Genomic DNA, 20,943 nt, shown 5'->3' with positions numbered 1-20,943 from the left:
TTGAGGTGTTTGGATCACACAGAACATTTGTGAGACGCAGAACAACTGAAAAGATGCTGGAAGAGTGCCTGACGCCATCTGTCAAGCATGGTGGAGATAATGTGAGGGTCTGGGGTTACTTTGGTGCTGGTAAAGTGAGAGATTTATACAAGGTAAAAGGGATATTGAATAAGGAAGGCTATCATTCCATTTTGCAACGCCATGCCATACCCTGCGGACAGCGCTTGATTGGAGCCAATTTCATCCTACAACAGGACAATGACCCAAAGCACACCTCCAAATTATGCAAGAACTATTTAGGGAAGAAGCAGGCAGATAGTATTCTATCTGTAATGGAGTGGCCAGTGCAGTTACCAGATCTCAACTCCATTGAGCTGTTGTGGGAGCAGCTTGACCATATGGTACGCAAAAAGTGCCCATCAAGCCAAACCAACTTGTGGGAGAGGCTTCTGGAAGCATGGGGGGATATTTCTCCAGATTACCTCAGCAAATTAACTGCTGGAATGCCAAAGGTCTGCAATGCTGTAATTGCTGCAAAGGGAGCATTCTTTGACAAAAGCAAAATTTGAAGGAGAAAATTATTATTTCAAATAAAAATCTTCTTTTTGAACCTTGTCAAGGTGTGGACTAGATATTAAATTCAGTTGGCATCTCATTTGAATAATAAAAGTAGGAGTTTTCATGGAAAACACAAAATTGTCTGGGTGACCCTAAAAGTTTAAAAATAATGGAAAAAAAGGTAAATGTGTGCATATAGGCAAACGATAATGGTCTGTGAATAGATAGCCGATTTCTCCCTACACACAGTATGTATGTATGTATGTATGGAGAGGTCCACTGTAAACACATCGAACCTATTGTTACCTTGCACTCTTTTATTTCTTCCATTAAAATCTTATCACAGGTTGGTACAAGATCAGGCTTCTTGGTGGATTCCAGTTTCTTCCGAAGACGGGAGATATCCTCCTGCAAGAAAACAAGCAGATTCACAGTTGAACCAGGCATAGGACTGAATATTGAAGACACATTTAAATAACGTGCTATGTTCTTAGTACATTTACTGTGACTTGATATCACAGAACATGTGGAGCCTCACAAGCAGTACTTTCATTTAGCTCCCATAGAATTCACTGGAGAGAACTGCATGTCAAAAAAAGACACAGTGGCCATATCCCTGGCATTCACTGTGCATATTCCGGGTATTACGGGCATACGCAGCGCATATTCTTGGTATAACCGGAATACGCCGCACATATCCCGGGTATTCCTGGCATACGCCGTGCATATTCCAGGTATTCCTGGCATACACCGCACATATCCCAGGTATTCCTGGCATACGCCGGCATATTCCAGGTATTCCCAGCATACGCCACACATATTCCAGGTATTCCCGGCATACGCCGCACATATTCCAGGTATTCCCGGCATACGCCGCACATATTCCAGGTATTCCCTGCATACGCCGCACATATTCCACATATTTCCGGCATACGCCGCACATATTCCACGTATTTCCGGCATACGCCGCACATATTACAGGTATTCCCGGCATACGCCGCACATATTCCAGGTATTCCTGGCATACACCGCACATATCCCAGGTATTCCTGGCATACGCCGGCATATTCCAGGTATTCCCAGCATACGCCGGGCATATTCCGGGTAGGCAACAAGTTTAAGCTTAAACGCACCAAACAACATGCACTATGCATTTGTCACTCTGCGGTGAGCATGGTCAGTATAAAATAGGAAAATACGGTTAAGTCCTTTATATCAATTTACAGAACATTTACTGTGGATATTACAGGAATTCCGGGCACATACACACAATGTGGATATTACAGGTATTCCGGGCACACACACTATGGATATTACAGGAATTCCGGGCACATACACACAATGTGGATATTACAGGTATTCCGGGCACACACACTGTGGCTATTACAGGTATTCCGGGCACACACACTGTGGCTATTACAGGTATTCCGGGCACACACACTATGGATATTACAGGAATTCCGGGCACATACACACAATGTGGATATTACAGGTATTTCGGGCACACACACTGTGGCTATTACAGGTATTCCGGGCACACACACTATGGATATTACAGGAATTCTGGGCACATACACACAATGTGGATATTACAGGAATTCCGGGCACACACACTGTGGCTATTACAGGTATTCTGGGCACACACACTATGGATATTACAGGAATTCCGGGCACAAACACTGTGGATATTACAGGTATTCCGGCACACACTGTGGAGGATATTACTGGTATTCCGGGAACACACTATGGATATTACAGGTATTCCGGGCACACACACTATGGATATTACAGGTATTCCGGGCACACACACTATGGATATTACAGGAATTCCGGGCACACACACTGTGGATATTACAGGAATTCCAGGCACACACACTGTGGATATTACAGGAATTCCAGGCACACACACTGTGGATATTACAGGTATTCCGGGCACACACACTGTGGATATTACAGGAATTCCAGGCACACACACTGTGGATACTACAGGAATTCCGGGCACACACACTGTGGCTATTACAGGTATTCCGGGCACACACACTGTGGCTATTACAGGTATTCCCGGCACACACACTGTGGATATTTCAGGAATTCCGGGCACACACACTGTGGATATTACAGGAATTCCGGGCACACACACTATGGATATTACAGGTATTCCGGGCACACACACTGTGGATATTACAGGAATTCCGGGCACACACACTGTGGCTATTACAGGTATTCCGGGCACACACACTGTGGCTATTACAGGTATTCCGGGCACACACACTGTGGATATTACAGGTATTCCGGGCACACACACTGTGGATATTACAGGAATTCCAGGCACACACACTATGGATATTACAGGAATTCCGGGCACACACACTGTGGCTATTACAGGTATTTCGGGCACACACACTGTGGATATTACAGGAATTCCGGGCACACACACTGTGGATATTACAGGTATTCCGGGCACACACACTGTGGATATTACAGGAATTCCGGGCACACACACTGTGGATATTACAGGAATTCCAGGCACACACACTATGGATATTACAGGAATTCCGGGCACACACACTGTGGCTATTACAGGTATTCCGGGCACACACACTGTGGATATTACAGGTATTCCGGGCACACACACTGTGGATATTACAGGTATTCCGGGCACACACACTGTGGCTATTACAGGTATTCCGGGCACACACACTGTGGCTATTGCAGGAATTCCAGGCACACACACTGTGGATATTACAGGTATTCCGGGCACACACACTGTGGATATTACAGGAATTCCAGGCACACACACTGTGGATATTACAGGTATTCCGGGCACACACACTGTGGATATTACAGGAATTCCAGGCACACACACTGTGGATATTACAGGTATTCCAGGCACACACACACTACGGATATTACAGGAATTCCGGGCGCGCGCACACACACACACACACACTGTGGATATTACAGGAATTCCGGGCACACACACTGTGGATATTACAGGAATTCCAGGCACACACACTGTGGATATTACAGGAATTCCAGGCACACACACTGTGGATATTACAGGAATTCCAGGCACACACACTGTGGATATTACAGGTATTCCGGGCACACACACTGTGGATATTACAGGAATTCCAGGCACACACACTGTGGATACTACAGGAATTCCGGGCACACACACTGTGGCTATTACAGGTATTCCGGGCACACACACTGTGGCTATTGCAGGAATTCCAGGCATACACACTGTGGATATTACAGGTATTCCCGGCACACACACTGTGGATATTTCAGGAATTCCGGGCACACACACTGTGGATATTACAGGAATTCCGGGCACACACACTATGGATATTACAGGTATTCCGGGCACACACACTGTGGATATTACAGGAATTCCGGGCACACACACTGTGGCTATTACAGGTATTCCGGGCACACACACTGTGGCTATTACAGGTATTCCGGGCACACACACTGTGGATATTACAGGTATTCCGGGCACACACACTGTGGATATTACAGGAATTCCGGGCACACACACTATGGATATTACAGGAATTCCGGGCACACACACTGTGGCTATTACAGGTATTTCGGGCACACACACTGTGGATATTACAGGAATTCCGGGCACACACACTGTGGATATTACAGGTATTCCGGGCACACACACTGTGGATATTACAGGAATTCCGGGCACACACACTGTGGATATTACAGGAATTCCAGGCACACACACTATGGATATTACAGGAATTCCGGGCACACACACTGTGGCTATTACAGGTATTCCGGGCACACACACTGTGGATATTACAGGTATTCCGGGCACACACACTGTGGATATTACAGGTATTCCGGGCACACACACTGTGGCTATTACAGGTATTCCGGGCACACACACTGTGGCTATTGCAGGAATTCCAGGCACACACACTGTGGATATTACAGGTATTCCGGGCACACACACTGTGGATATTACAGGAATTCCAGGCACACACACTGTGGATATTACAGGTATTCCGGGCACACACACTGTGGATATTACAGGAATTCCAGGCACACACACTGTGGATATTACAGGTATTCCAGGCACACACACACTACGGATATTACAGGAATTCCGGGCGCGCGCACACACACACACACACACACACACACACACACACACACTGTGGATATTACAGGTATTCCGGGCACACACACTGTGAATATTACAAGTATTTCCAGCAGATACTTTGGATATTGCAGGTATTTCTGGCATACACTTTGGATATTACTAGTATTTCCAGCATATACTTTGGATATTATATGCATTTCCACAAAATACTGTGACTACAGTAGGCATTTCTAATATGCACTGAGAGAAAATACCATAAAAGCTTTAGTTAGGAAAACACCTCTAATTGCATAATTATACTTAATTTTAATTTTTTTCCAGCTCCTCTTCTCATTTTTAATGGATATGATGATTTCCATTGACAGAACAGACCTCAGACATGTGTTAGTGAATACTCAACGTCGGTCACACAGCAATGTATTTCCACTTTACCTGGGCTCTCTTGTAGTTGAAGGCATCTTTTTCACGGCTCGCACTGTTTTCTATAATCTCCACCCGAAGGTCTTGCAACTTCTTCTGTGACAGCTCCAGCTGAGCTCGAAGCTCCTCCGCTTGCTGTGAGGCCTCCATTGCCTGATAATCAGGAAAGAAGGAGGTAATCGTACAAAGAATGATAAGCAAAGTCTTGTATTCTCTATGATGCCCCAAAGCAGACGTCTAAAATGAAATCATATTGAGGACATCCATGGAAAGTAGACACAAGGGACAGGAGCGCGGAGCACATGGGGTGACCAGTGGACATCAGAATGCTTGGACTTCCACAACTTCTCTTATTCAACGTTCCTTAACTGGTTAATGACTACGGCAAACGTTTTCATGATAAGTGGTTAAAGAGAATATAAAGCAGGCTCAGGAGCCGAACCTGCCTCATATGTAGCAGATGCCGGCTGTGGCCATTGTGTGCCTGTGACTACAATGACTGGAGGACACTTCAACTGCAATGGTTTAACTATTTAAATGCCGCTGTCAGTCTCTCACAGACATTTAACCCCCTTGCCTACATTGCAATTTTCCGCTTTTGTGTTTTTCTTTTTTCCCCCCTCCCCTTCTTTTCAAAAGGGCAATAACTTTTTTTGCAGGATGAGTTATAGCTTTTTGAAAGGGACCATATAGCTTACCACTGAAGCTAAAAACGGGGAAAAATCCAAGTAAATAAAAAGTCAGCAAAGGAGAACAAAAAAAAACAAACAATACTATAAAAAAATATTTTTGGGTTTTGTTTATACAGCTTTCATCATGTTAAAATAACTTGGCAATGTGATTCTCCAGGTCAGTACAATTATTGCGACAAATGGAAAATAAAAACTATACAAGTTTGTTAAGTGGTGAAAAAAATCAGAAATACATTAATAAAAACATTTTTTAGCTTATGTCACCATTTTCCAAGACATGTAACATTAATTTTTCAGTCGATGGAGCTGTGCGAGTGTGGAATTTTTTATGTGAAGATCTGACGTTTTTAGTTAGTGGGGTTCGATCACTTCTTATTGAAATTTTTTGAGGTGTTGCGGCAACTGAAAAATTGCAATTCTGGTGCTTCATTTTTTTGTTATGACATTTATCAGTTTAATTTTTATTTTGATAGATTTGACTTAAGGATCCAGAAGATTCCACAGGACAAAGTTACAGAGATATAATATCTTAGTATAAGGTCAGAACAATGCAAACAGTTTCCTTTATCAAAAAAATTCAGAATACATACCGATTTGGGCCATATCAAAAGTACACTCTTTCAATCTGCCTAGATCATGTAACACATTTCATATGTTTGAAGGGTCTCATATCAGGGTATATAACGCGAGATTGACAAAGTCATGGCATTGGGGGATAAGTGCGTTAAGGGCGAGTCACACGATCTCTCCCATAATTTAAGGAATTTCTGGGGACAGCCTCTATTTCTATATAATATATTTTCATATGGTATTATATCATTTACTAATTTTTTCCACTGTTTAACAGGGGAGGCTTGAAGGCTTCCCCCCCATCTATCTTAGTACTATTGCTTTCCTAGCAATAAATATAGCTTTCCTAAGAAATATTCTATCATAGTGCAACCACATTTCCTCATCAATAATACCCAACATATATTTGGACCACATTCAACTGGTATTCCAATTATCCATTCTAATGTAGTTATCACTTCACTCCAGAATTTTTGTATTATCCCACAATTCCGAATAAGATGCCAGAAGTCCTCTCCTGATTCCCCACACCTATGACATTTATTTAGTCTAATTGGGGTCAGGTAAGATTGATCTAGTATATATAGTTGAATTAACTTATTATTTGCAGCCGGCGACACCATCGTATGCGCCTCTAGGGCATCATGCCACTGATCACCAGTGATAGAAGGAATTAATTGCCGCCATTTACTCTCTACAGCAAGTTGAGTAGAAGCAATTCTGGAGTTTCGTAGAAAGGTGTATAGGGAGGATATTACGCCCGTGGGTCCTTGATTAGTTAGCACCCCCATCAATGGATATCTGGATATTCGCATCCTAGGAAATGGAAACTGGTGCAATATGGGATGTCACATTTGCAAGTATCTATAAAAATCCCTATGAGGGGTCCCAAACTTTATACAAATTTGATCAAATGATAAAATTTTATTTTCGAAAATCTGATTAAGTGTTGTCATTCCATACTGCTTCCAGCAAACTGGGTCTTGTAGATTTTTGTGGTGCGGAAATTCAGGATTATCCCATATCCGAGTCTCTCCCATTTGGTCAGTTCACTACATTTACTCTCTGGCCACACCTGTATCGCTAAGCTGTGAGCAAATCGTAAACCTTGTGGGGGGTCTGTATGATCCTTCTAGTATTGCCCATGGTGTATTCCCACCCAAGAAGTGTAGAAGATGAGCTTCTGCGTTAGTAAGCCTGCCACTATCTATCCAGCGTTTCAAGTAACGTTCCTATCCAGCTAAATAAAACAAAAGACTAGGACAGTATCACGAACTATCGGAGAATGCCAAAGGGGAAACAAAAGAAAAAAAGCTACCAAAGAGTCCAAGAAGTTGTACAGTAATAATATAATATTTTATTAATTAGGATAAAACACAAGAAACAAGGCCGCGCATCCCCATAAGAAAAAAATGGCCATAAGTAGTGAATACAGAGATATAGTCAGGCCAAAACAAATTGCAGTTCACAATGTAAAAAAATCAAAAAAATTGTGATTAAAAAGGAAAATATTTAAAAAAGTTAAATGATTAAAAAACAACTTTTTTTATGCACAAAGTAAACAGTAATCTGCTGTAAAGTGCTTACTGCTGATGTGTAACGAAAAATAAACACAGTGCAACAAGTGATCTCATTGCAAACCAAGGTGATAAAAACAATCAGTGAACATAGTATGTAAGTACATTGGAACAGCATTGCCATTAGCTGGAGGAGAGAGACCACCTAAATGAGTGAAAATCTAGTCAAAAATAGGAATGATCATAGAGGTATAACAATGATTACAGAGATAGTGGGGTCTCACACTCCCGGATGTCATGCCTCCCGAACGCGCGTTTTGGCCCATTGCCTTCGTCAGGGGGTCAAGGCAACCTCACCATTAGTGATGAGTGAGTGTACTCGTTGCTCGGGTTTTCCCAGAGCACGCTCGGGTGGTCTCCAAGTATTTGTGACTGCTCGGAGATTTAGTTTTCCTCGCCTCAGCTGCATGATTTACGGCTGCTAGCCAGGCTGAGTACATGTGGGGGTTGCCTGTTTGTTAGGGAATCCCCACATGTATTCAGGCTGTTCAGAAGTCGTAAATCATGCAGCTAAGGCGATGAAAACTACGGTAAATCACTTAGCACTCACAAATACTCAGAGATCACCCGAGCAATGAGTACACTCGCTCATCACTAGTCCCCATCTATTACCCTTAGCCTGGCTGAGTACGCCATTGAATAAATCCCATTGGAACTTTTCAGCGTCTCTTAATTGATATAAATGAAGATCCTTGTTTCTGCAAGTCGGCTGAAAAACCAGAAAATAGCATTACAGTGCCATTTTCATGCTTAATTACTTGAGCTTTCCATGCCAGTTGTAGGATATAGTCCCTGTCTTTCCAATTGAGGAACCTGGCCAATAGGGGTCTTGGTGGAGCCCCTGGGGATTCAGCACTCCAGGTGCATGGTGTGCCCTCTCCACCGCATATGCTGCAGAAAAGGTAGCTCCTGGAAATAAATCGCAGATCCATTTTTCCACAAATTCACTGGGATTGTTCCCTTCTGCCCTTTCAGGCAATCCAGTTATACGGATATTGTTTCACCTCAGTCTATTCTCTAAATCATCATTTTTTTGTGTGCACATTTCCATCTTTTGGTCAATTGCTCCTCCAGACTCGAGATTCTGTCCTCCGCCTGTCGAACTTTCTCTCCCAGACTTGACATATTGTGAAGGAATCCCAAATCAGTTTTAACCTCTTCAATTTTCCCAGTTAGGGAGGCTGTACAACTGTGGATGGCAGTTAGGGGTTGTGTTAGGGGTTGTGTAGATACCTGCTTCAAAGTGGGCTCTGAGTCCATATCATCTGGTCCTTGCATCATTGATGTCTCTCCTTCAGATACTTTATTACAGGGTCTCAAAGTTTTTGTCCAGTGATTCCCTCTGGCATAGGGCTTTAGTTTTTCAGCTGCAGATTGCGACTTACTAGGACTCATAGCGCTGTGCCCAAAAGATACATGCGATATAAGAATACGTTTTTTACCTGGCTATTCAGTATGTAGTCACAGGATAATGTCCGTGGTTTCGGATATTAATATTTAGAGGGTCAAAAAGTAATTTCCCTACTCAGTTTTGCTGTAGAATATGCAACGAGAATAGTTCCAACAAAGAACAGTAGGTGACAGTAACGTGCTGCAGAATACAAGCATAGAAGATTTTACCACACAGACCAAGTTCTCCTGTCTGCATCAGGAATACGAATACACCCCAAACAGCACAGGAGGTGGGAGGGAGGGGGTCCAGACCTCATCACCTCCCTCAGTTTGCAAGCCCACCCCCCCTCCGTATCTCGTCCACAGTCAAATCAATCAGCCAACCACTCTCCTTAGAAGCTTCCAAATCTTGTGCCCATGGCCTAGTATCTCTCCTCCACCACACACCAGGGAAATCCCAAAAATGGCCATGGCAAGCCAGAGCCACACGACTCCAGGAGGTCCCCTCTCCAACCTCCAGCTCACGAGCGCTTCCCTCAGTCACCTCACCGTCTTCTTTTTTTTTTTTAATTTAAATAGATTTTTATTAGCAATATACAAAAGAAGAACATCAGATTACCATTTACATTACAATGTTACATACACATTTTCTTATTTTAATAAACCCCAACATATCCCCAACCGCCCCCCCCCCCATAAGACAGCTCATCCTCAATCTACACTCCCCTGAGACCATCTCTGCCTCAAGTAATTTACCCCTAACCGAGTCTTAAAGATTCCCGACTTTTATTACTCTTCAACCCAGCTCAAGCCATGGAGACCACATTTTATTAAACATTTCTATTTTCCCCCTTTTTTTGTACACCCCTTTTTCCAATTTTAGACAATGTTGTACATATTGGAGAAATTCCCTCCTCGCAGGTGGTTCTGCCTGTATCCAATTCCGTGCTATCACTTTCCTAGCCATAAATAGTAACCTAGCGATTGCAATCTTCCAGGAGTTGTCTACTCCAATTTCTTCCACATATCCCAACAAGCATATTATCGGATCTCTAGGAACTCTACACTTATACGCTCCTTCTACCCGGCTCAAAACCACCACCCAAAAAGCAGCCAGCCTAGGACACGTCCACATCATGTGATATATTCCTGCATTCTCACTCGCACACCTCGGGCACTCAGAGTTAGCACGCAACCCCGCTTTGTGTAGCACTTCCGGAGATTTATATACTCTGTGCAAGATATATAGCTGCGAGAGCCTGTATGGTTCACTCAAAGATAGTCGCGGAACCCACTCCATCACCGATTCCCAGGTTTCATTCTCTATCGGCCCCACGTCCCTCTCCCATTTAGCTCTTGCCTTTATCGGGAAATCTAGCAGATACGTGTGCATAAGGTCCTTATATATGGTGGAAATAACTCCCCTTGTAGTCCCGTCTCCACACACATACTCCAATACTATATCCTCCTGAATCCTGATGTCAGCTTTCTTATTTTGAGCTCCAAAGGCATGTCTCATCTGCGCATACAGGTCCTTCTCAAAAAATTAGCATATAGTGTTAAATTTCATTATTTACCATAATGTAATGATTACAATTAAACTTTCATATATTATAGATTCATTATCCACCAACTGAAATTTGTCAGGTCTTTTATTGTTTTAATACTGATGATTTTGGCATACAACTCCTGATAACCCAAAAAACCTGTCTCAATAAATTAGCATATCAAGAAAAGGTTCTCTAAACGACCTATTACCCTAATCTTCTGAATCAACTAATTAACTCTAAACACATGCAAAAGATACCTGAGGCTTTTATAAACTCCCTGCCTGGTTCATTACTCAAAACCCCCATCATGGGTAAGACTAGCGACCTGACAGATGTCAAGAAGGCCATCATTGACACCCTCAAGCAAGAGGGTAAGACCCAGAAAGAAATTTCTCAACAAATAGGCTGTTCCCAGAGTGCTGTATCAAGGCACCTCAATGGTAAGTCTGTTGGAAGGAAACAATGTGGCAGAAAACGCTGTACAACGAGAAGAGGAGACCGGACCCTGAGGAAGATTGTGGAGAAGGACCGATTCCAGACCTTGGGGAACCTGAGGAAGCAGAGGACTGAGTCTGGTGTGGAAACATCCAGAGCCACCGTGCACAGGCGTGTGCAGGAAATGGGCTACAGGTGCCGCATTCCCCAGGTAAAGCCACTTTTGAACCATAAACAGCGGCAGAGGCGCCTGACCTGGGCTACAGAGAAGCAGCACTGGACTGTTGCTAAGTGGTCCCAAGTACTTTTTCTGATGAAAGCAAATTTTGCATGTCATTCGGAAATCAAGGTGCCAGAGTCTGGAGGAAGACTGGGGAGAAGGAAATGCCAAAATGCCTGAAGTCCAGTGTCAAGTACCCACAGTCAGTGATGGTGTGGGGTGCCATGTCAGCTGCTGGTGTTGGTCCACTGTGTTTCATCAAGGGCAGGGTCAATGCAGCTAGCTATCAGGAGATTTTGGAGCACTTCATGCTTCCATCGGCTGAAATGCTTTATGGAGATGAAGATTTCATTTTTCAGCACGACCTGGCACCTGCTCACAGTGCCAAAACCACTGGTAAATGGTTTACTGACCATGGTATTACTGTGCTCAATTGGCCTGCCAACTCTCCTGACCTGAACCCCATAGAGAATCTGTGGGATATTGTGAAGAGAAAGTTGAGAGACGCAAGACCCAACACTCTGGATGAGCTTAAGGCCGCTATTGAAGCATCCTGGGCCTCCATAACATCTCAGCAGTGTCACAGGCTGATTGCCTCCATGCCACGCCGCATTGAAGCAGTCATTTCTGCAAAAGGATTCCCGACCAAGTATTGAGTGCATAACTGAACATTATTATTTGATGGTTTTTTTGTTTGTTATTAAAAAACACTTTTATTTGATTGGATGGGTGAAATATGCTAATTTATTGAGACAGGTTTTTTGGGTTATCAGGAGTTGTATGCCAAAATCATCAGTATTAAAACAATAAAAGACCTGACAAATTTCAGTTGGTGGATAATGAATCTATAATATATGAAAGTTTAATTGTAATCATTACATTATGGTAAATAATGAAATTTAACACTATATGCTAATTTTTTGAGAAGGACCTGTACTGATATTCCCCTGTGGATCTCAGACCAAACTCTACCTGCAATTGGGAGAAGGGTTTTAATGCTCGTTGTTGGATTATCTGGTGTACAAAGCAAATTCCTTTAGTCTGCCACTCCATCAGTCCTCCCAGAGCCTCAAATTCCTTTAAATTATTGTTAGACCATATCGGTGTAAATTTAGTCAGCCCTGTAACCCCCCGAATCTGCCTCAATCTGTTCCATAATTTACGAATCAGGAACAGGGTTGGATATAATTTCCCTAAAGCTCCCAAGGAGCCATCTTCCAAACATTGAACCACCGGTCGTCGGCCTGTCACCCCTTCCATCAGGTGTTGTACTGCACTGGATGACGCCTCTCGCGCCCAGCCCTTCAAATGCTGACTCTGGGCTGCAAGAAAATATATTTCAGGGTTGGGCAAAGCCAAACCACCATCTTCCTTGGGTCGCTGAAGCGTCTCCAGGCTAATACGTGGATAGTGTCTCCCCCATATCAAACTTCTAAAGAGAGCATTAATCTGCCGGAACTTCCCCCGAGGGATCCAAATTGGCGCATTATGTAGAACATATAGAATTTTAGGCATCAGGACCATTTTAATAAGGTTAACCCTACGACCACCGATAGATGTAGCTTATTCCAGGCATCTACCTTCGCCTTGAGTACTCCCATAACAGGAGTCAAATTCCTCTGTAGGAACTCCACAATTGGCACCGAGATCCATATTCCAAGGTATTTAAATTGAGATACCACCTTAAGCCTCTCATCCCCAACAGCCTCACTCACATTCTCTCCTACGTCATCCACCCTAAAGAGAACCGATTTACCCCAATTAATTGTTAGTCCTGATACGGTACCAAATCTTTCAGCAATTTCAATGGCCCCTCTCAGTGAATCATCCGGATCAGCCAGGAACAGCAAAACGTCATCTGCGTATAGCGCAATCTTTTCCTCAACTTCCCCATACCTAAACCCAGGGACCCTATCAGATTGCCGAATCTTAGCAGCAAGAGGTTCTACAGCTAAAGCAAACAGGAGAGGTGAAAGCGGGCATCCCTGCCTAGTGCCTCTAGCCAGCTCTATAGGTTGAGACAGTTCCCCGTTCACTCTAATTCTGGCCGTCGGTAATGAATACAACAGCTGTATCCAGGCCACAAACTGCGGACCAAACCCCATACATTCCAACACCTGCCAAAGATATCCCCACTCAACACTGTCAAAAGCCTTATGGGCATCTAACGACACAATCACTCTTCGACCACAGTTGTCAGACTCCACCTGTAAATTTACATATAACCTCCGCAAGTTAATCGCCGTTGACCTATCAGGCATAAAGCCAGACTGGTCCGGATGCACCAGACCCGTAATGACACTAGAAAGACGGAGAGCTAACACCTTAGCCAGAAGCTTGACATCAATAGTTAGTAAAGAAATTGGGCGGTATGACTCCGGTTTCCCCAAATCCTTATCCTCCTTTGGAATAATCACTATTATGGCCTCTCTCATAGAGGCTGGCAAGCACCCTCGGGACCTAGCTTCCTCCAGTACCATTTTTAATCTAGGAATCAACACTTCTGCCAAACCTTTATAGATCTCAGCGGGTAGCCCATCAACCCCAGGCGCCTTCCCATTAGCCCACCTCACCGTCTTCCACTCACCCGGTAAGTGATCGGAGGGTGAGTCACTGACTGTTTAATTCAGGTGTCCCACCGGTCCGGACACATACAGCACACCGACGCCTCAGGCCCACATGTGGGCCACACTTCCAGACTCCTAGCCCCGGGACAAGCGAGGGCTCAAATCCGTCCTGCCGGCTCTAAGGTGCCTCCTCCAGCTGTACCGAGGCTCAAAACTGCCATTTTCAAGGCAGGAGCCCGGTATTTGTTTAGATGCCGGGGAGAGCTCGGCTCCGCACGTCTGCTCTCTCCAGTGTCTTGGCTAGGCCCCTTATTTCTTTAATTTTAATGTTGGAAAAGAGGGATGATTCTAATTTTTAGATACTTTTCTGTATTTTGAAAAAGATGTTTCTTTATTTTATTTATTTTTTAGTCAGTGTTTTTTCGTGACACACTGTGCTTCATGTTAGTGGTAAATTTAAGTCGGTATTAGGAAAATATTGGAATTTGGCCAAAATTTTAAACTTTTAATTTTTAAGCCCATAACCCCTTAACCCCCGGAGCTTTCTTCGGTTTTGCGTTTTCGTTTTCCTTCTTCCCGGAGCCATATTTTTTTTATTTTTCCGTCAATATGGCCATGTAAGGGCTTTTTTTCGTGGGACGAGTTGTACTTTTGAACAACATCATTGATTTTACCATGTCGTTTACTAGAAAATGGGAAAAAAATTCCAAGTGCTGTGAAATTGCAAAAAAGTGCAATCCCACACTTTTTTTTTTGTTTGCCTTTTTTTTTTACTAGCTTCACTAAGTGCTAAAACTGACCTGCCATTATGATTCTCTGAGTCATTACTAGTGATGAGCGAATATACTCGTTACTCGAGATTTCTTGAGCATGCTCGGGGGTCCTCCGAGTATTTTTTAGTGCTCGGAGTTTTAGTTTTTAGAGCCGAAGCTGTATGATTTACCGTATTTTTCAGACCATAAGATGCACTTGTTCCCTCCAAATTTGGGAGGAAAGTGTGGGTGCATCCTATGGTTGGAATGTAGCATGTGGGGAGGGGGGGCAGCGGCTAGTGGGATCGCACTGTGATCCCACTTGCAGGAGGCAGAAAAATGTCCCAGCTGCCCAAATCCAGGGCTGGGGAAACCACGTGCTCCCGATGATTAAAGTGCAGTGAATAAAACTCCGAGCACTAAAAAATACTCAGAGGACTGCCGAGCATGCTCAAGAAATCTCGAGTAACGAGTATATTCGCTCATCACTAGTCATTACGAGTTCATAGATACCAAATATGTCTAGGTTCTTTTTTTATCTAAGTTGTGGAAAACCCCCCCTCCCCCCCAAAAAAAAAAATTGCGCCATTTTCCGATACCTGTAGCGTCTCTATTTTTCGTGATCTGGGGTCAGGTGAGGGCTTATTATTTTTTGCGCACTGAGCTGACGTTTTTAATGATACCATTTTGGTGCAGATACGATCTTTTGCTCACCCGTTATTGCATTTTAATGCAATGTTGCGGCGACCAAAAAAACGTAATTCTGGCGTTTTGACTTTTATTCTCGCTACACAGTTTAGCGATCAGGTTTTTTTATTGATAGATCGGGCGATTCTAAACACGGCGATGCCAGATGTGTGTATGTTTGATTTTTTTTATTGCTATATTTTGAATGGGGCGAAAGGGGGGTGTTTTGAACTTTTATATATTTTTTTTAATATTTTTAAAAATATTTCTTTTTTCACTTTTGGCATGCTTCAATAGCCTCCATGGGAGACTAGAAGCTGCCATAACCCCATTGGCTCTGCTATATAGAGGCGATGATCAGATCGCCTCTAATTGGCAGAATTACTCACTGAGCACCGACCACTGGGTGGCGCTCACAGCATGCCGGCACTGACAATATAGGTCTCAAGGAGACCTTCCGTTGTCATGCCAACACACCAGTGACCCTGAAATAGATAACGGACGCTATGCTGCATTTCAGGAGCCTAATGTTTCTAAACAGTGAAACCCCCCCACAAGTGACTTATTTTGGAAATTATACCCATCAAAGAATTTATCTAGATGTGTGGTGAGCACCTTGTTGAGCTGTGAAAATTAAAAAAAAATACATTTTTCCTATAAACGTTCCTTTAACACCAGACTTCACTTTTCACAAAGGTAACAACAAAAAAAGGACTGTAAAATTTGTTGTGCAATGTACCCCGAGTACCCAGATAACCCATCATATGTGGGGGCAAACTACTGTTTGGGCGCACGGCAAGGCTCGGAAGGCAAAAAGCATCATTTGAATTCTGGAGATCAATTTTGTCTGAAATAGATTGCAACTGCCAGGTCACATTGGAGAAGAGCCCACCTTGGAAACTTCACCTCTTTCAGAATTAATCTAGGGTTATAGAGAGCACGCCCCCTGAGGAAGCGGCAATACGTACACGCGAAACGCGCGTTGGGGTTCATCCAGGTGCCAGACAGGACACTGTGTAACCTATGGGTAATTAACTCTTTACTTACCAATTAGTCTTTTTACATAATGCGGTCCATTTACACTTGATGTGTGGCAGCTATATGGGCATTGTTAGGGCTACTATGTATATATAACGCCTACCTTTGTTGTTTGTCTGCTATACATATGGGCTATTTGCATCTCTGTATACCTCAATATTATGTATGCATTGTAACTTATCACTTATTGTGTTTCTGTCGGCTGTACCTGGATTTTTGCACCTACGGATGCAGTCACATCCTTTTATCAATTTTCTACCATATATGATATGTATGATTTTCAGTGAAAATCTAATAAATATGTTTTGCTAGTAGTACTCTTGGCAATTATTTGACTCGTATATCTCTTGTGTAGAATTTATCTAGATGTGTGGTGAGCACCTTGAACCCCCAATTGTATAATGTTGAGCTGTGAAAATTTAAAAAAAATACATTTTTCCTATAAACGTTCCTTTAACACCAGACTTCTCTTTTCACAACGGTAACAAAAAAAAAAGGACTGTAAAATTTGTTGTGCAATGTACCCCGAGTACCCAGATAACCCATCATATGTGGGGGCAAACTACTGTTTGGGCGCACGGCAAGGCTCGGAAGGCAAAAAGCATCATTTGAATTCTGGAGATCAATTTTGTCTGAAATAGATTGCAACTGCCAGGTCACATTGGAGAAGAGCCCACCTTGGAAACTTCACCTCTTTCAGAATTAATCTAGGGTTATAGAGAGCATTTTTAACCCTCAGGCGATTTACAGAATTGTAGAACATTGTGCTTAGTCAATGGAAAATTACCATTTTTTCCATGCAAATGTTGCCTTGGCCCCAAAGTTTCAATTCTCAAAAGGGGTAATAGGACAAAATGAATTATACAATTGTTATGCAATTTCTCCTGAGTGCTCCAACACCACATATGTGATTGAAAACTACTTTTGAGGCACAATGCAAATCCCAGAACGGAAATAGAGCCATATTGTAGTGCATATTTTGCTGGACAGGTTTGTGGGTGCCATGTCACATTGGAAGACCCGAAGGTGCCAGAACAGCAGAAACACTCATAATTGACCTCGTTTTACAAACTACACCTCTCAATGAATTCATCTAGGGGTGCAGTGATCATATTTACACCACTTATACCTTCAAAAAATGTATACTATTGGACGGTGAGGAAAAAAATAATTACATTTTTGCCACAAATGCATTTTCACATGGGAAAAATGGGTAAAAGTAACATCAATATTTGTCACACAATTTCTCATAAATGGGGCAATACCTCATATGTAGCTGTACAGTACTGCTTAGCCACACAGCGAGAATTTGTTGGTTTTCTTTTGGGGGGCGAGGAGCCATAGCGCTTTTCCAGAGCCCTTGTGCTACCAGTAACATGAGTTGGAACTTGCTTTATTTGCAGATTGAGTTGAAGCTTTTATTGGGAACATTTTATATAACATTTTGGATCACATTTATCCAGCGTTCTACGCTGATATTGGGTTTCCATCTAAATCTCCGAATGATGCGATTCAGATGAAACCCCCGAGGGATCCAATCACTATAATGAGGTAGCAGAGTTACTCTGAACTCCATCTGGCCTCTGTTCAGTGGTATCCTTTTCGGAGGTGTACAAAACTGTGGTCGACCGTGCTTTTACGCACGCCTAAAAAGATGGACACTGCTGGATCAAAGGCCAGAGTGCCCATCTGCCTCATTATAGGGAATCTTCTGCCGGGGGTTCGAACTGAATCACGTATTTCAGAGATTTACACACAAACCCTGGTGTAAGCACTAAGTGTAGAGCGCAGAATAAATGTGAGCCAATCCTTACTGTGATCTTTGGGAGGCAGAATGAACAAATCAACAGCAGGTCAAGAATTGATTTAATCTATCTTTATGCTGTTCCTCGTGCGGTATAAATTATTAGGTGACATTATTCTTCAGGTCGGTGAGAACACAGCGATAACAGATTTATATTTTTTTACGTTTGGCTGCTGTCGCACTAAACAGACTTTTCTTTTTTGCGAAACAAAGTTTCTGCATCACCATATTTTGAGAGCTTATTTTTCTAAATTTCTATATTTCTGCTGACAGAGTCATGTGATGGCTTATTTTTTGCAGGACGAGTTGACGTTTTTATTGGTACCTTTTTCAGTATCAAATTTTTATTGCTTTCTATTCCGATTTCTGGGAGGCAGAATGAACAAAACCAAGCAATTCATTAATTTTTTCTCTTTAGATCAGTACGATTACAGCGATACCACGTTTATATGATTTTTTAAAATGTTTTGCCGCTTTTACACAAAAACAATTTTACATATAAAAGAATTGTTTTTCCAACACTAATCTGAGAGCTATAACTTTTTTTTCTGCTGCTGGAGCTGTATGGAAGCTTGTTTTGCGGGAAAAGATGACATTTTCAAGTACCGTATATACTGGAGTATAAGCCAACCCGAGTATAAGCCGACCCCCCTAATTTTGCCACAAAAAACTGGGAAAACTTATTGACTCGAGTATAAGCCTAGGGTGGAAATGCAGCATTTACCGGTGAATTTCAAAAATAAAAATAGATCATTATTTCCCCATAGCTGTGCCCCGTATAGTGCTCTGCACCGTTCATATTTCCCCATAGCTGTGCCATATACGGTGCTCTGCACCGTTCATTGTGCCCCATAGATGTGCCATATACGGTGCTCTGCACCGTTCACTGTGCCCCATAGATGTGCCATATACGGTGCTCCGCACCGTTCACTGTGCCCCATAGATGTGCCATATACGGGGCTCTGCACCGTTCACTGTGCCCCATAGATGTGCCATATACGGTGCTCCGCACCGTTCACTGTGCCCCATAGATGTGCCATATACGGTGCTCCGCACCGTTCACTGTGCCCCATAGATGTGCCATATACGGTGCTCTGCACCGTTCACTGTGCCCCATAGATGTGCCATATACGGTGCTCCGCACCGTTCACTGTGCCCCATAGATGTGCCATATACGGGGCTCTGCACCGTTCACTGTGCCCCATAGATGTGCCATATACGGTGCTCCGCACCGTTCACTGTGCCCCATAGATGTGCCATATACGGGGCTCTGCACCGTTCACTGTGCCCCATAGATGTGCCATATACGGTGCTCTGCACCGTTCACTGTGCCCCATAGATGTGCCATATATAGTGCCCTGCACCGTTCACTGTGCCCCATAGATGTGCCATATACGGTGCTCTGCACCGTTCACTGTGCCCCATAGATGTGCCATATACGGTGCCCTGCACCGTTCATTGTGCCCCATAGCTGTGCCATATACGGTGCTCTGCACCGTTCACTGTGCCCCATAGATGTGCCATATACGGTGCTCTGCACCGTTCACTGTGCCCCATAGATGTGCCATATACGGTGCTCTGCACCGTTCATTGTGCCCCATAGATGCTCCACATAAATCTCTGCCGCCGCCGCTGCTGCTGCTGCTGCTGCAATAAAAAAAAAAAAACACACTCACCTCCCTTGATTGCAGCTCCCGGCGTCTCGTTCCGGCGCCTCCATCTTCCCGGCGTCTCTGCACTGACTGATCAGGCAGAGGGCGCCGCGCACACTATATGCGTCATCGCGCCCTCTGCCTGAACAGTCAGAGCGCAGACGCCGGGAAGATGGAGGCGCCGGCCGGGAAGATGGAGCGACGCTCGGCGGCTGGAACGAGGACAGGTGAATATGCTATACTTACCTAGTCCTGGCGATCCTCGCGCTGTCCCTCTGCCTGGTCTTCGGTGCCGCAGCTTCTTTCTCTAATCAGCGGTCACCGGCACCGCTGATTAGAGAAATGAATACGCGGCTCCACCCCTATGGGAGGTGGAGCCGCTTATTCATTTCTGTAATGAGCGGTCCCACGTGACTGCTGAAGAGGGGAAGAAGCTGCAGCACAGAAGACCGTGGGACGGCAGGGACAGCGCGAGGATCGCTGGGACTAGGTAAGTATACCTCAGCGCCCTCACCCCCTCACCCGCCGACCCTGCCACCCACCTTGACTCGAGTATAAGCCGAGAGGGGCACTTTCAGCCCAAAATTTTGGGCTGAAAATCTTGGCTTATACTCGAGTATATACGGTATACCAGTTTTATTTACATTTGACTTTTTGATCACATTATATTCCACCTTTTGTTGTGGGTTTTTTTCTTCATTTTTTTAAATCTATTTTTGGTCACTTAAGGGGTTCACTAGTATAACAGCAGGCTGGGTGTTTCCAGATGCAGTGATACCAAATAAATATATCTTTCTTGAACTTGTATTTTTTCGCTTTTTAATTTTGTAATTTTATTTTTTTACATGTTTACAATTTTTTGCATCTTGAATTGCAGGGCAATAGATCAGGCAAAAGCACACAGGC

At 43.6% G+C, this 20,943-nt stretch overlaps 1 protein-coding gene across 4 annotated transcripts in view; it reads right to left on the bottom strand.

Annotated features, from left to right (window-relative positions):
- RNF20 (ring finger protein 20) overlaps positions 1 to 20,943 on the bottom strand; it is a 151,433-nt gene that overhangs the window by 4,417 nt on the left and 126,073 nt on the right. For all 4 annotated transcript variants that reach the window (XM_069752718.1, XM_069752715.1, XM_069752714.1 and 1 more), the window contains exons 18-19: positions 5,114 to 5,254; positions 865 to 966 (exon numbers count right to left, since the gene is read on the bottom strand). In XM_069752718.1, the coding sequence (XP_069608819.1) occupies positions 865 to 966; positions 5,114 to 5,254 (243 nt within the window). The remainder of the gene's footprint in view (positions 1 to 864; positions 967 to 5,113; positions 5,255 to 20,943) is intronic.

Source organism: Ranitomeya imitator, chromosome 2 (genome assembly GCF_032444005.1).
Source record: "Ranitomeya imitator isolate aRanImi1 chromosome 2, aRanImi1.pri, whole genome shotgun sequence".
Lineage (NCBI taxonomy): Eukaryota > Metazoa > Chordata > Amphibia > Anura > Dendrobatidae > Ranitomeya > Ranitomeya imitator.
The sequence above is the reverse complement of the archived record's forward strand: the minus strand, read 5'-3'. Positions and strand labels throughout refer to the sequence as shown.